We start from the raw sequence: 16838 nt of genomic DNA, 5'->3' as shown, positions 1-16838 counted from the left end.
TAATCGAGGAACTAATCGAATGATTACTTAATAACTAAAATAATCGATAGGTGCAGCTCTAGTCTTAATGCTAGTCGACTCTCTTCTAAACATCACAAGTGCAGGTATGCAATTGGTGTTAAGTTTCCAGGTAACTTCTTTTTACACTTGTAATGCCAGTTTGAGCGCTAAAATGCGTTTTTCTTCATGCGCTAAAAGCATGAAGAAGCTGTATTACTAATACTCATTGACTGTGGGCTGTCACCCAGCATCAAACATGAGTACGCATGGGGGGGGGGAATGGGTAGCTATATTTTCAAGTATTTCTTATATATATATACATATAAATAATCCGTTCATGAATGAGTATATCCGTTCGGCCACCGTGTTCAATGGAGAAGTCTGATCTACAAAATTTGCAGGCAGCATACCCCTTCCCCTTTGAGCTGTCCTGGATGAACTGAAATTATTTTTTCCAATCATTTTGGAACTTGCAAGCGTACTTCTTCTTCTTACTCGTCGTCGCCATGTCTCTTCTTCGTTCTTCTGCTTCGTCTCTGTTATGTTTTTGGACATTACTACTTGCCGTAGTTTTGAAGCAATGCATGATGGGAATCCGGATATTGTGTGTCAGTGTATTAACGTGCCGGCTGGAATAAACACACGCTGAGAAATAGCTCCGTGCCTGCCTACTTTATGGGTTATAGATAAACCTATGGATAACGGAGACATATATAATAGTCTACTTTTCAGGTGAGAGAGGACGCTAAAGGCAGTGCCTTTAAGGCACGCCCCCAATATTGTTGTCCGGGTAGAAATCGGGAGAAATTCGGGAGAATGGTTGCCCCGGGAGATTTTCGGGAGGGGCACTGAAATTCGGGAGTCTCCCGGGAAAATCGGGAGGGTTGGCAAGTATGTTTACACTTGTCCAAAAAGTTACGTTACCTGCGCATGAAAATGACACCCCTCTGCACACGTCGGAGGTTTCCTCAATGGAACACTGGGAGAAGGAGGTGGCATCTCTTGGACAGGCCCCCCTGAATGCTCTGAGATCACTTTCGCCAAAATATTCGGTGGTTTTGGAAAGAGTTCCGCAGTTGAGTTCCGTGCACACCATTGTGGCCTCTTTCGCGCCCCAGTTGTGATTGCACATTTTTCCCCAGTTGCCGTGGTGAAAGACCTCCAGTCGGCCTGAGCAGTGCGTGGTTCCGTTGGTCAATCTGAGTGTTTCTGGGAAAAGAAAGAATATGCAAAAGAAGAATGTTAGAGTTTTATTACAAATGCACGGCTGCAGACAACCATACCTGAACATATCACACCGGCGTCCTCATTGTGGTTGCAGTCATGCTGCCCAAATCCTTTGTGCGGGCAGTTAACCAGGAACTCCTCTTTTCCAGTACACTCCAAGTCGTCCAGCCACGTCTGATCGTTGCCGACACCAAATAAGGCGTTTTCCGTGGCGACCAGCGGAGCGCCGCACTTCATCTCACGGCATGTGACAGCTGCCTCCTGCATCCCCCAGTTGTCATCACACACCGTCCCCCATTGGTCCTCGTAGAAGAGCTCCACTCGGCCGGAGCACCGGTTGGTCCCATTGACCAATCGAAGGGGTAGGGCGTCTGTTCGGTTAAAACACACGAAAAAGCACACAATTAAATTGATGCTGATCTAAAGTCAAAGGACACGACTGACTCACTGGAGCAATGCACACTGGCGACTGTGCAGTCCTTCTGCAGCGGTTGATGCGAGCACTCAGCGATGGAGCTCTCGTTCCCCAAGCATTTGGTTTGGATCCCAGAGGCTTCATGCACTATTCCAAAATCCGGAATTTCTTTAGAAGGGAGAGGCTTTCCGCAGCGGATCTCCCGACAGATCACCTCGGCTTCTTCCTGGCCCCAGTCCGTGCTGCACACCTTTCTCCAGTGGCTGTCCACGTAGATTTCCAGTTGGCCGTTACACCGATTGCTTCCTTTGCTAACTTTCACATGTTCTGCAAATCAGTCCATAAATGACTACTTTAATATTGCAAAACAAATGCTATCATTCTTGTAATACAAATTTTCCATAGACTTTGAATGTTTTTCTATTAAAATGCAGTTCAATTTGCAAGCACAATAGTTTTAAATGTTTTATACTAGGGTTTTTTTTTGTCTAAAATAAATCTTCATTATCAAAGAAGTACTTGTATTCTTGTCATACATTGTTATTTTTTCCCTTCTTATTAAATTATGACTATATGTTACTGTTATTATATGACCATGTTATCACAAAATTAGGTTGTGATTTCTCTCAATATTACAACTGAATTGTGCTGAAGACTTTTTTCTCTCAGTATCACTGGACAACCATTACTTACTAAAATTACACATTTATTCAATTGAAATTTAATTTTCTTCCCATAAAAACTGAGTTTTCTTGTAGAATTAAAATGTTATGGTTAAATATTCCATCTTTGTCTTGTAAAATTAATAATAATAATAATACCTGGGATTTATATAGCGCTTTTCTAAGTACCCAAAGTCGCTTTACATGTAGAACCCATCACTCATTCACACCTGGTAAGCTACTTTCATAGCCACAGCTGCCCTGGGGTAGACTGACGGAAGCGTGGCTGCAATTTGCGCCAACGGCCCCTCCGACCACCACCTATCATTCATCATTCTATTCATTCTATGGCACCGGGGGCAAGGGTGAAGTGTCCCGCCCAAGGACACAACGGCAGCAATTTTTTTTTTTGGGATGGTAAGAGGCGGGGAGCGAACCTGCAACCCTCAGGTTTCTGGCACAGTTGCTCTACCCACTACGCCATGCCGCCCCAATTAAAAATTAAATTAATTAATATAAAAATATATAAAATTCCCACAAAAATGTCTATACTACAAACCATTTTTTTCTGGTAAAAATAAACTTTATTCTTCACTTTAATTCTTTCTTTTGTAATATTGCTATTTGTTTGCAAAATTACACTTTTTTTGTATTAAATTATCTTTTTTTTACAACAATTTTTTGTAAGCTAAATTATACTGCATTCTTTGTTGTCATGGTACACATTGGAGTACTGGCGGATACTTATATTGATCCAATAGTATATCAGCAGAAATTCTATATACGTGTATTATTTTGTAATGTGGAATGTTAGAAAAGGTATGATCAAGTGGAATTTCTCAAACAGAGAAACAATAACTTCAACAACAATAACAATGGTAATGAAGTCTGACGGAAAACAAACATCTACACTCAAGTAACACAAAAGACTGCTGAACAGGAAAAGATGGAACTGAAAACCTTCTGCAACATACAGTAGATCATAAAAGTCAGGACTAAATTGGCCCTAGTGTGTGAATGTGAGTTTTAATGTTGTCTGTCTATCTGTGTTGAGGTGGCGACTTGTCCAGGGTGTACCCCGCCTTCCGCCCGAATACAGCTGAGATAGGCTCCAGCACCCCCCGCAACCCCAAAAGGGACAAGCGGTAGAAAATGGATGGATGGATGGAATTGGAGAACAATATAGATCCAGATACCATTTTTTTCTCCCACAACAGTAATTGTTTTTATTATGCAGATGAACAACATTGTGGCAACAACCTGTCGATTATTCATTTAATCAGCAGAAGTTAAAGGCCTACTGAAACCCACTACTACCGACCACGCAGTCTGATAGTTTATATATCAATGATGAAATCTTAACATTGCAACACATGCCAATACGGCCGGGTTAACTTATAAAGTGCAATTTTAAATTTCCCGCTAAACTTCCGGTTGAAAACGTCTATGTATGATGACGTATGCGCGTGACGTCAATCGTTGAACCGGAAGTATCGGTACCCCATTGAATCGAATACAAAAAAGCTCTGTTTTCATCTCAAAATTCCACAGTATTCTGGACATCTGTGTTGGTGAATCTTTTGCAATTTGTTTAATGAACAATGGAGACTGCAAAGAAGAAAGTTGTAGGTGGGATCGGTGTATTAGTGGCTGGCTGTAGCAACACAACCAGGAGGACTTACTTGGACAGCAGACGCGCTAGCCGATGCTAGCCGCCAACCGCACGGATGATCGGGTGAAGTCCTTCGTCCTTCCGTCGATCGCTGGAACGCAGGTGAGCACGGGTGTTGATGAGCAGATGAGGGCTGGCGTAGGTGGAGCGCTAATGTTTTTATCATAGCTCTGTGAGGTCCCGTTGCTAAGTTAGCTTCAATGGCATTGTTAGCAACAGCATTGTTAAGCTTTGCCAGGCTGGGAATTATTAACCGTGTAGTTACATGTACATGGTTTAATGGTATTGTTGATCTTCTGTCTATCCTTCCAGTCAGGGATTTATTTATTTTGTTTCTCTCTGCATTTGAGCCCGATGCTATCACGTTAGCTCAGTAGCTAAAGAGCTTCGCCGATGTATTGTCGTGGAGATAAAAGTCACTGTGAATGTCCATTTCGCGTTCTCGACTCTCATTTTCAAGAGGATATAGTATCCGAGGTGGTTTAGAATACAAATCCGTGATCCACAATAGAAAAAGGAGAAAGTGTGGAATCCAATGAACCCTTGTACCTAAGTTACGGTCAGAGCGAAAAAAGATACGTCCTGCACTGCCTCTCTAGTCCTTCACTCTCACTTTCCTCATCCACAAATCTTTCATCCTCGCTCAAATTAATGGGGTAATCGTCGCTTTCTCTGTCCGAATCTCTCTCGCTGCATTGTAAACAATGGTAAAATGTGAGGAGTCCTTCCTCCGGTGACGTCACGCTACTTCCGGTATAGGCAAGGCTTTTTTTAATCAAAGACCAAAAGTTGCGACCTTTATCGTCGTTGTTCTCTACTAAATCCTTTCATCAAAAATATGGCAATATCGCGAAATGATCGAGTATGACACATAGAATTTATCTGCAATCCCCGTTTAAATAAAAAAAATTCATTTCAGTAGGCCTTTAAAGTTAAAGTACCAATGATTGTCACACACACACTAGGTGTGGTGAGATTATCCTCTGCATTTGACCCATCACCCTCACCCCCTGGGAGGTGAGGGGAGCAGTGAGCAGCAGCGGTGGCCACGCCCGGGAATCATTTTTGGTGATTTAACCCCCAATTCCAACCCTTGATGCTGAGTGCCAAGCAGGGAGGTAATGGGTCCCATTTTTATAGTCTTTGGTATGACTCGGCCGGGGTTTGAACTCACAACCTACCGATCTCAGGGCGAACACTCTAACCACTAGGCCACAGAAGCTTGTATCTCAGAATGAATAACCATTAAAAAATGTCATGAAAAAAAGCAAACATGTACTGATCAGCTGTATATATAGAACACCTCAATCAGGTATTGAAATGTTTTGAAGACTGGATTAGGGCAACATTTACTGAAATCAGTCAAAAAGTAATATTTTTATGTGATGACTTCAACATTGACCTCAAACTCTAAAAAGCAAAAGTCCATTGATGATTTCATAGATACAATGTACAGTCTGAGTTTATTGATAATATTTTTTACTAATGATTTTGATAATAGTACTACAAGTGGTCAGCTAATAACCGACATCAGTAATCATCTACCAGTTTTCACAACCAATGACAGAAACTACAGGAAGAGGAACATGGAGGACAAAAATAAATGTCAAAGACTACACACAGAGTAAAGTATGAATGTTTTTAAGAATGATCTAGAAAAGCAAAACTGGAACAATGTATGCAGTAAACATTATCTATATGAAGCATATTGTAAATTTTTAAGCACTTTTATGAAGCTTGATGACAAACACTGTACATAAAAACAACTTAGTAAGAAGCAAAAGAGGATTAATCAACAATGAATGACAAATGGTTTGAAAAATACTCGTACATACAAAAAATCGTTATATAGAACATTTATGACACAAATATGTACAGAGGCAAAAAAATAAGTACAAAACGTACAAGAACAAGCATCTTACGAACATGTGAAAAAGAATATTACACTCAATTATTAAACAGGAACAAAAGCAACAGGCATCCTTAATAGTATTATTAAAAATGGTGTTAAGAACAATTACCTTCAATAATTTTCAGATGGGACAGAAACAAAAAAATTACAATATAAAACAAAGTAGTTGAAAGTTTTAATAATTATTTTGTAAATATTATACCAAATTTAGAGGAAAGGATTCCAGATCAAGTGTCAGTTGAGGACTTGAATAACACCATAAACAGAAATCCCAACTTGATCTTCCTTTTTTTCTCTTTCTATCCCCTCCTGCTCTGATCCGGTTGCGCCAAACATAAATATAAATGTATTTATTAAAGTCAAATACAATTAAGGCAACAAGAGAGGTATTCCACACTTTTCTTTTGTAAAGTAAGACTAGCTGGGACAGGACACACACAAAAAAGGAACACACTGGAAGTTGGACGTACGCTGCTAAGGAAAGAGAAATCAATGCGAGGAAGAAGTCAGTCCCGGTATTCATAAAAATGATCTAAATATGGTTCATGTTAAACATATTACATAATGTTATGAATGCGTCTGTTACTAAATTATATATAGACTTGCAGTGTGTATACAAAACGTTAAGAGGCTTTGAAGGCTACAACGGTGAGTCCCATTAGCCGCATCTTCCAAGCCTTTTTTATTATCTTTAAAATCCTAATAAAAAGAAGACATATAGTACAGGCCAAAAGTTTTGACACACCTTCTCATTCAATACGTTTTCTTTATTTTCATGACTATTTACATTGTAGATCAGACCTGGGCATTCTGCGGCCCGCGGGCCGCATCCGGCCCTTTGTGCGTCCCTGTCCGGCCCGCGTGAGGCCAATTATAAATTACAAAATAAATTTTAAAAAGTATCTATGTCGAGTGTGCAATACAACGGTGCTGCTTTTGTTTTGAAAATCGTTATTTGTATTACTTCCGTGTGGACGTATGCGTGATTGTGAGTGAATGTGAACAACTGCAATTACAAAATAAAGTTGAAAAAACATCTATGTCCTGCGCGCAATACAACTGTGCTGCTTTTATTTTGAAAAGTATTATTTATGGGCGTGTGTCCGTGTGTAACCTGCGAGTGAAGGTGCACATGCAGCGACAAGTGATGCACGGTTTACACCCGAGACGCCAAAAAGAGAAAAGTTGATGAGGAATGCCGTGTTTTCAACAACACATGAACTGCAAAGCAACGTCCCCTCACCTAAGGTGCGTGCCTGTGCAATTGCGCACTGCTCAAGCGTCCGCTGCGCGCAGCAAGTCAAATCCCATCTGAATTCTAAACAAAATAAACATATTTATTCTATGGAATTTTGCAATGCAACTTTGAGTGACAGTGACAACAAGCGGCCCTAATGGTGTTCGTCAACACCGTTCAATTGAACACCGTTCAATTATTGTAACGTCTATCGAGATGCTTCGAGGACAGGAATTATATCGATCACTTTATTGAACAAAACTGTTTATATTCGGACATAACCACACCAAAAACATGAGTAAAACAATTCTATCTCGAAAAACTAGTCATTTTCTGCCGTACAAACCAGGCCAAAACCAACTTGTCATCTGTCACCAACACGCATAGCACTAAACCACTGGTGCGTTTAAGGCCACACAAAAAGTCGGACAACTCAAACACCACACAAAGTTACACTATGACTCCTCAGTCATACGTGTGCTTATTTTACTGTCATTTATCATTAATGTTAATTTATATATATTAGTCATGGAATGCTGTTACACACACTATGTTGAAGTATTACTATTAATATTATTATTATTATTATTTATCTTACGGTATATATCAAAAATAATATTGAGCAAAATTTAATTGAAATATTGTCGATGTGGCCCTCCAGCAGTGCTCGGGTAGCTCATGCGGCCCCCGGTAAAAATTAATTGCCCACCCCTGTTGTAGATTGTCACTGAAGGCATCAAAACTATGAATGAACACATGTGGAGTTATGTACTTAACAAAAAAAGGTCAAATGACTGAAAACATGTTTTATATTCTAGTTTCTTCAAAATAGCCACCCTTTGCTCTGAATACTGCTTTGCACACTCTTGGCATTCTCTCGATGAGCTTCAAAAGGTAGTCACCTGAAATGGTTTTTACTTCACAGATGCCATAGTTTTGATGCCTTCAGTGACAATCTACAATGTAAATAGTCATGAAAATAAAGGTGATGGAGCGGCTGGTCACGGAGCAGTTCCTGGAGGCGATCCCAGCGCGGACGGTGGCCTGGGTCCGTTACCACCGGCCCCCAAGACCTGACCGCAGCAGTGATGCTCGGCGAGGACCACCTGGCGGTGGGAGACGACTGTGGAGGCGGCCGAGCACCCAGCAACGGCAACACGCAGACCGAGCGTGCAGCGGGAGGAGACGGCGCCGCGCAACTGACTCTGTTTCTTTTTTGTTCACGCAGAGCCCAACGCGCTCAGCACCAGCGCCGCGCAGACCGAGCGTGCAGCGGGAGGAGGCGGCGCCGCCGGTGGTCCCGCAGCGCCGCGCAACTAACTCGTTTTTATTGTGCTTCCTTGCAGATCCCGGCTGCTGCGGATACAGTGCTTCCCGCGCAGACGGCCCCTCAAACGCCTGGGCAGGCGTGCTGGAGGCGTGGGCAGCCGTCACGTGCGTCATGGACCTCCATGCGTGGAGGTGAGGCAGGTGATCCTCCGGCCCGGGTGAGACGTACTGTATGCCGGTAAGGATACAAGGGAGTACACACCGGGCGATGGTGGATTCGGGCTGCGAGCAGTCCATGATCCACCAGAACCTGGTTCGACCTGGGGCTTTAAGGCAGGCAGCACGGGTGAAAATTAGATGTGTTCATGGGGATGTGCACGAATACCCTCTGGTGCCGGTAGACATTCTATACTGCGGACAAAAGCATACTGTCAAGGTTGCTGTAAGTGCGCACCTTACGCACCCCTTAATCCTGGGTACCAATTGGGCGGGGTTTAAGAATTTAGTGACGCAGTGTGTGGTGGTGCGTTCACGACCAGTGGGAAAGGGGAATATCTGCGCGGTTCTCAGCGGCGACGTGGGTTCATCCGACACTGCCGAGGGTGAACGACAGGGGCTTCGCGGGAAGACCCCCCGGCCCCCCACTGGCACCCTACGGAGGATTTCCCCCTCGAGCAGTCTTGCGATGACACTGCACGCGGCCTGGGACCAGGTGATTTCCATCGATGGTCAGCTACTGCGCCCGGGAACAGCGCGGGTATTCCCTCACTTTTCAGTCATTAGAGATAGATTATACAGAGTGAGTCGTGACACTCAAACAGGAGAGGAAATCACCCAGTTGTTGGTACCGAAACGCCGTCAGGAAATGGTTTTTCAGGCGGCGCACGTTCACCCCATGGCCGGACACATGGGGTATGATAAGACACTCCACCGGGTAATGGTCCGTTTCTATTGGCCAGGCATCTAGGCAGACTTGCGCCGCTGGTGCGCAGCCTGCCCGGACTGCCAGCTGGTTAACCCAGCGGCCACCCCCAGGGCGCCTTTGCGCCCATTACCACTCATGGAGGTCCCGTTTGAGCGGATTGGCATGGACCTCGTCGGACCATTTCACCCGAGCACACGGGGATATCGTTTTGCGCTAGTCCTGGTGGATTACGCAACTCGTTATCCCGAAGCAGTGCCACTGTGCTCCATCTCTGCAAAGAGTGTAGCGCAAGCGCTGTTTTAGGTCATCTCCCGAGTCGGAATCCCGAAAGAGATTCTGACTGACCAGGGCACGTCCTTTATGTCACGCACGAATAAAGGAGCTATACGGATTATTGGGGATCAAATCCATTCGGACCAGCGTCTACCACCCTCAGACTGACGGGTTGGTGGAGCGGCTGAATAAGACTTTGAAATCCATGATCCGTAAGTTCGTGCACAAGGACAAACCAAATTGGCATAAATGGTCGGATCCCTTGCTGTTTGCAATGCGGGAGGTTCCCCATGCCTCCACAGGGTTTTCCCTCTTTGAATTATTATACGGCAGGAAGCCGCGCAGGGTTTTGGACCTCATTAAGGAAAGCTCAGAGGAAGGTCCAAACCCCATCAAAAATGAAATACAATATGTTATGGACCTGAGAGCAAAACTCCACATGGTGGGGCACTTGTCATGCGAGAATTTGCTCCGGGCTCAGGAACGTCAGCAGCGCTTGTATAACAGGGGGACGCAGCTAAGGAAAGTTTCACCGGGAGAAAAAGTGCTTGTATTACTACTCCCGACATCCAGCTCGAAATTACCCGCCAAGTGGCAAGGACCCTTTGTGGTCACATGGCGAGTGAGCGATGTGGATTATGGGGACCGGCGCTCGGACCGGGGCAGAGACAACCAAATTTACCATCTTAACCTCCTGAAAGCATGAAAGGAAGCGAAGCCTGTTTCCATGGAGACGGTGGTCGAGAAGGAGGATGAGTTTGGGCCGGGGATCCCGCGCTCCGCCCCGCCCGGCCCCGCCCTCCCTCCTCCTCTGTGATAATCAGCTCACTTCAGCGCAGAAAGCAGCGCTTTTCTGATGCGTTCTCCCCTCGGACCGGCCGCACGAACCTCATCCAACATCACATTGAGACCAGGTGTTACGGTGCGGTCTCGGCGCTACAGGCTCCCCGAACACAAAAGCAAAGTGGTTCGGGAAGAATTAAAGTCTATGCTGGAGTTAGGGGTAATAGAAGAGTCACACAGTGCGTGGTGCAGCCCCATCATTCTGGTAGGGAAGAAGGATGGGTCTGTGCGGTTCTGTGTGGATTACCGTAAGGTAAATGAAGTGTCACGTTATGACGCCTACCCAATGCCCCGGGTCGACGAGCTCCTGGATCGGCTGGGCACTGCTACTGGCAGATTCCCTTGTCGCCAAAGTCCAAGGAAAAAACGGTATTTTCCACTACAGAAGGATTGTACCAATTCGTGACACTTCCGTTCGGCTTTGTACGGTACGCCCGCCACGTTCCAGCGCCTCATGGACCGGGTGATGCACCCTCACACTGCATACGCGGCCGCCTATCTGGATGACGTCATCATCCAGAGTGGCGGCTGGGAAGAACATATGCGGCGGGTGGGGGCAGTGCTCGAGTCCCTAAGGCAGGCGGGGCTCACCGCCAACCCGGCGTGGTGTGCGATTGGCCGGAGGGAAGTACAGTATTTGGGGTACCACTTGGGAGGAGGGCAGGTGCGCCCGCAAGTAGATAAAACAGCGGCAATTGCGGCCTGCCAAACCCCCAAGACAAAAAACAAGGTGAGGCAGTTTTTGGGACTGGCGGGTACTACAGGAGGTTTATCCCCCGGTTCGCTCACCTGACCAGCCCACTAACTGACCTCACCCGAAAGGGTGCTCCAGATCTGGTCCAGTGGACGGAGCAGTGCCAGCAGGCGTTTGAGAGGGTTAAGAAGGCCCTCTGCGAGCAGCCGGTTCTGCACATGCCTGATTTTTCTCTCCCGTTCTGTCTGTAGTCTGACGCGTTGGGCAGAGGGCTTGGAGCTGTTTTGTCCCAGCAGATGGGGGGCGTTGACTGCCCCATTCTGTACATCAGCCGGAAAATCTCCGATCGGGAGGCGAGGTACAGCACCGTGGAGAGGGAGTGCCTCGCCATCCGGTGGGCGGTCGGTGCCCTCCGGTACTACCTCCTGGGGCGCTCATTCAGCCTCTACTCGGAACACAAACCCCGCCAGTGGCTCCACCGCATGAAGGATGCCAACGCACGGATTACCCGTTGGTATCTAGCTTTACAACCCTACAATTTCAGAGTGATCCACAGACCGGGGATTTCCAGTTTCTCTTTTCAACATGTTCGAAAAGGAGTAGGAAGAAGCAGAGCTTATTTAATCATACCCCTTTTCTTTTACATAACAGTTGCTAAACTTTTTTGTTCACTTCCTGTTCTCAATTTATTCACAATGTACTCCATAAGTAATCACAATAAAAATAAATAGATAAATAATAATTGGTGAAGTAAGTTACATTTCATATGATGAGATAAGTAAGATTATTTTAAAGAGTGAAAGAATGGATGAATTAAATAAATTCAGAATGTTTATCATGGTTCTTCTTCTTTGTACTTTGTAAACACTTTAAGTTTGAAGAGTTTCTTGAAGTGGATCATATTAGTACATTGTTTGATTGCTTTGCTTAATCCATTCCATAATTTAATTCCACATACTGATATACGTGCGTACAAATGTTTTAAATTACATTTTTCTCTAAGATTATATTTCTCCTCTTTTTTTGAGAAGAATTGTTGTATATTCTTGGGTAGCAGGTTATAGTTTGCTTTGTGTATAATTTTAGCTGTTTGCAAATTAACTATGTCGTGGAATTTCAGTATCTTTGATTCAATAAATGAAGGATTTGTATGTTCTCTATATCCAACATCATGTATTATTCTAACTGATCTTTTTTGTAACACCGTTAATGAATGAAGTGTACTTTTGTAGTTATTTCCCCATATTTCTACACAGTAGCTCAGATATGGTAACACTAGTGAGCAGTAGAGAATATGAAGTGATTTTTTGTCTAGAACATGTTTTGTTTTATTCATTATTGACGTGTTTCTTGCTACTTTATGTTGTATATTTTTTACGTGAGATTTCCAGTTCAATTTATCATCAATCATTATACCTAGAAATTTGGTTTCATTTACTCTTTCAATTTCTTTTCCGTCTATTTGTATTTGTGTTTGACTTTCTCTTCTACTGTTACCAAATAGCATTATTTTAGTTTTACTGAGATTCAACGATAGTCTGTTTTTGTCAAACCATCTTTTTAGTTTGTTAATTTCTTCTGTTATTATTTGTATTAACTTCTGTGTGTTCTCTCCTGAACAAAACGCTGTTGTATCATCCGCAAATAATACTAACTTTAAATCTTTTGTAACTTTACAAATGTCATTTATATAGAGATTGAATGATTTAGGTCCTAGTATTGATCCCTGAGGTACACCACAGGATATATTTAGCGTTGTAGACGTGTGTTCGCCTAGCTTCACGTATTGTTTCCTGTTCGTTAGATAACTTCTTATCCAGTTTAAGACTAACCCTCTGATGCCATATCGTTCTAGTTTTTTGATTAAAATATTGTGATTAATAGTGTCAAATGCTTTAGTTAGATCCATAAACACTGCTGCTGCACATTTTTTACTATCTATTGCATTGGTAATTTCTTCTGTAATTTCAATTAAAGCCATTGAAGTTGAAACATTAGCTCTGTATCCATATTGGTTCTCTTCGAGTATTCTATTTTTATTTATGAAACTCTCTAATCTGTTATTGAACAGTTTTTCAATGATTTTAGAAAATTGTGGAAGTAAAGAAACAGGTCTATAGTTTGTAAATTGATGTTTGTCTCCAGTCTTATAAATTGGTGCAACTTTAGCTATTTTCATTTTGTTTGGAAAAGTACCTGTTTGAAATGATAGGTTACTAATATACATTAATGGTCCTGAGATCTCTTCTATAACCTTTTTTATCGTTTCCATATCAATTCCGTTACAATCAGTTGAAGTCTTAGATTTACATTTTTTCACGATTGTAACTATTTCCTCCTGTGTCACATTACTAAAGAACATGGAGTTGGGATTTCGCTCTATGGTATCATTATAGTCCTCGATTGAAACTGGGTCTGGAATCCTTTCTTCCAATTTTGGTCCAATATTTACAAAATAATTATTGAAGCTTTCAACTACTTCCTTTATGTTGTCATTTTTTTTTTTATTTCCGTCTAAGAAGTATTGGGGGTAGTCCCTCTTTGTGCCATTTTTGATAATGCTATTAAGGATGCCCCATGTTGCTGTCATGTTATTTTTGTTCCTATCCAATAATTCACTGTAATATTCTTTTCTACATGATCGTATTATGTCTGTTAACTTGTTTTTATACTTTTTGTACTTAATTTCTGCCTCTGTAGTTTTTTGTTCTATAAATTTCCTATATAGTGTATTCTTCTTCTTACAAGCATTTTTTAATCCTTTTGTCAGCCATGGTTGATTATTCTTTCTCTGATTGTTACTGAGTTGTATCCATGGACAATGTTTGTCATAAAGTATTATGAACTTGTATAAGAAATGTTCATATGCTTCATCAACCTCTTTTTCATTGTACACATGGTCCCAATCTTGCTTTTGTAGCTCAATTTTGAAGGCAATCATCCTCTTCTCTGTGCACAGTCTTCGAAATGTCCTCTTGTCTTCCATGTTCTTCTTGTAGTTTCCATCATATATTGTAAAAACTGGCAGATGATCACTAACGTCGGTTATAAGTAGACCACTTGTAGTGTTATTATCAAAATCATTGGTAAAAATATTATCAATAAGCGTGGCACAGTGTGCTGTGATTCTGCTTGGCTTTGTGATTTTAGGATATAGACTGATGCTGTACATTGTATCAATGAAGTCATCAATAGACTTTTGCTTGTTGGGGTTCAATAAGTCAATATTAAAGTCACCACATAAGAACATTATTCTTTGACCATTGTCCATGTAAGTTGCTTTGATCCATTCTTCAAATGTTTCTATACTTGACTTAGGTGATCTATATATCCAACTAATGAAAATGTTTTTGCTTTTTTCCTGACATATTTCAATGGTTATACATTCTAAGATATTATCTATAGCAAATGACATGTTTTTTTTACCACTTTGTAGTTCAGGTTCTTCATCACGTACACAGCTACTCCTCCTCCATTTTTGTTGGTTCTGTTGATGTAGTTTAGTTCATATCCTTCCAGATCAAAATCTATTCCTTTTTTATCATCAATCCATGTTTCTGTGACAGCAATCACTTTGAAGGGTTCGTTGATATGTTCCAAAAAGTTCTTAATGTTGTTGTAATTTGCATACAAGCTTCTGCTATTAAAATGAATAATTGACAATTTGTTATCACATTCAATGTTGCTATTATATTGATCGCTTATTACTATGTACATCATAATCCATACAATTCAATTACAATTGAGTGCTATGAAGTCTTCCTCGCAACAAAGTGTGTTTATGAATAAAAGGTAACATTTTAGTATAAAGTGTGTCAATTACCTGAGCAAACCACACCAACATCTTCACTGTGACCACAGTTGTTCTCCCCAAAGATCCTATGGGAGCACTTGAGGATGGACACCTCCTTCCCGGTGCACTCCACATCATCCATCCAGACCTGGCCAGTTCCCTCTCCAAAATAGGCACTCTTTTTGGACGCCAAGGCGGAGCCACACCCTAGCTCTTGGCACACCACGTCAGTGTTTGTATGGCTCCAGAGGTCGTCGCACACAGACCCCCAAGTGCCAGCGTGGAAGACCTCCAGTCTGCCGGAGCATCGCGACAACCCTTTACCGCCCAGCCTGATTTCACGGTTACATTCTAGCGATAAAAAGTGTCTGTCAGATGAGCGCTTTTGAAATATTTTAACAGTTTTTTTGCCGAATACTGACCAGCAAGCAGCAACAGACTGAGAACACCTAAGACAGAAATAAATCATAAAGTGAGATGTATTTTCTATTCCAAATATCATGATATAAATACTATAATATGTATTTACTTAAACAATGTTTCTTAATGTGGTTTTCATTTTTGACAGTACATGAGGTGTGTCAAAAAGAATATAAAAATGAAATATAAAAAATAACAACTGTATATATAGATTTTCAGAAAGGACAAGAGGAAAACTTACCAACCGGCAAATAAAAAAACTGTTTTTTGGAACGCATAATGTGCCTTAGAGTAAAAAACACTCCCACACTTAATAAAAACAGGCAGAAAGGCAAACTGTAAAGTATTATTGTTATTTATGAGAAATGTAATGTATAAATCCACCCTGTTCAGTTCAATGGCGCCCACATAAACATGCAGTCAGAGTCTGGACCCGCACTCCAAACTGGATGCTTGTTGACATTAGGATCAATCATTAAAAGCAGATGATGAGAGGAGATGACTTGTCCTAATAGCTGCACTAAAAAAATATTATTGAGATGACCGTGTGATAGTGATAGAAGCCGCTTCCATTTAAAAACATGGATGAAAGGCTCTTAGGGCATGACCCGCGGAGGTCCAACTAACAAGTGCTACTGTAAATAGTGTGTGCACACTATAAAATAGCAAGTACTACTAGTAGGCGTGTTGCGGGTGATCTACTAAGACTGTGTGTACAATTAATAACAACCGACCACCCAATTTAAATTAGCATTTTGCGTGTAGTACAGGCTGTCACCATAGAGACACTCATTTCCCTCTACATTCATGGCATTATATGGTCCAACTGGTGGTGGGTTGCTATGTTGTAGAACATGCAGCACATAAATATAATGTGCATCTCCTTTTCTGGGCCATTTTGAAGAAAGGGGCCTATTTTTAGCACACCAAAAGCGCGCCCAAGGAGGTGGCGGTGGTGTAATGGTGTGTCAGAGGTGTCAAAGTCGTTTTCACAGAGGGCCACATCGCAGTTATGTTTGGCCCCAGAGGGCCGCGTCTAACAGTGACTACTATTACACATTTTTTTAATGCATTTTTTAGTAGATTTTTTTTTTTTTAAACTAAAATGTAAAAAAAATGCTCAGTTGCCAGATTTTTACTGTAAAATGGTTATTTTTTATTGTACATAAAAAAAATGCAATTTTACAGTAAAAGTTTTTTTTTAATTTTTTTTTTTTACCGCAAATCAACAACTGTAGATTTTTCGGTGGATTACTGTAAATGCCAAAACAGCACCATAGTTTATTACAGTAAAAAAAGTACTGTGTTTTTCATTCAGAGAAAAATGCTGTAAAAACCACACTAATTTTCACAATTTTACCATGAAATCTATTGCTACTTTTACATTGCACAATTTGATGGATAGCTTGCTTTGAAATCATTATTATTAGTATTTATTTATATTTTAAAAAGGGTTTGAATGATTGATAATACATTTTTGCATAATTAGACAATAT

At 41.8% G+C, this 16838-nt stretch overlaps 1 protein-coding gene across 1 annotated transcript in view; it reads right to left on the bottom strand.

Annotated features, from left to right (window-relative positions):
* Positions 1–15754, bottom strand: part of LOC133648508 (scavenger receptor cysteine-rich type 1 protein M130-like) — a 43183-nt gene extending 27429 nt beyond the window's left edge. Inside the window, exons 1-6 of the mRNA XM_062044673.1 lie at positions 15584–15754; positions 15345–15371; positions 14953–15273; positions 1676–1969; positions 1284–1598; positions 925–1209 (exon numbers count right to left, since the gene is read on the bottom strand). Of these exons, the coding sequence (XP_061900657.1) occupies positions 925–1209; positions 1284–1598; positions 1676–1969; positions 14953–15273; positions 15345–15371; positions 15584–15620 (1279 nt within the window). The 5' untranslated portion in view covers positions 15621–15754. The remainder of the gene's footprint in view (positions 1–924; positions 1210–1283; positions 1599–1675; positions 1970–14952; positions 15274–15344; positions 15372–15583) is intronic.
* Positions 15755–16838: the final 1084 nt, after the last annotated feature.

Source organism: Entelurus aequoreus, linkage group LG04 (genome assembly GCF_033978785.1).
Source record: "Entelurus aequoreus isolate RoL-2023_Sb linkage group LG04, RoL_Eaeq_v1.1, whole genome shotgun sequence".
Classification (NCBI taxonomy): Eukaryota; Metazoa; Chordata; class Actinopteri; order Syngnathiformes; family Syngnathidae; genus Entelurus; species Entelurus aequoreus.
The sequence above is the reverse complement of the archived record's forward strand: the minus strand, read 5'-3'. Positions and strand labels throughout refer to the sequence as shown.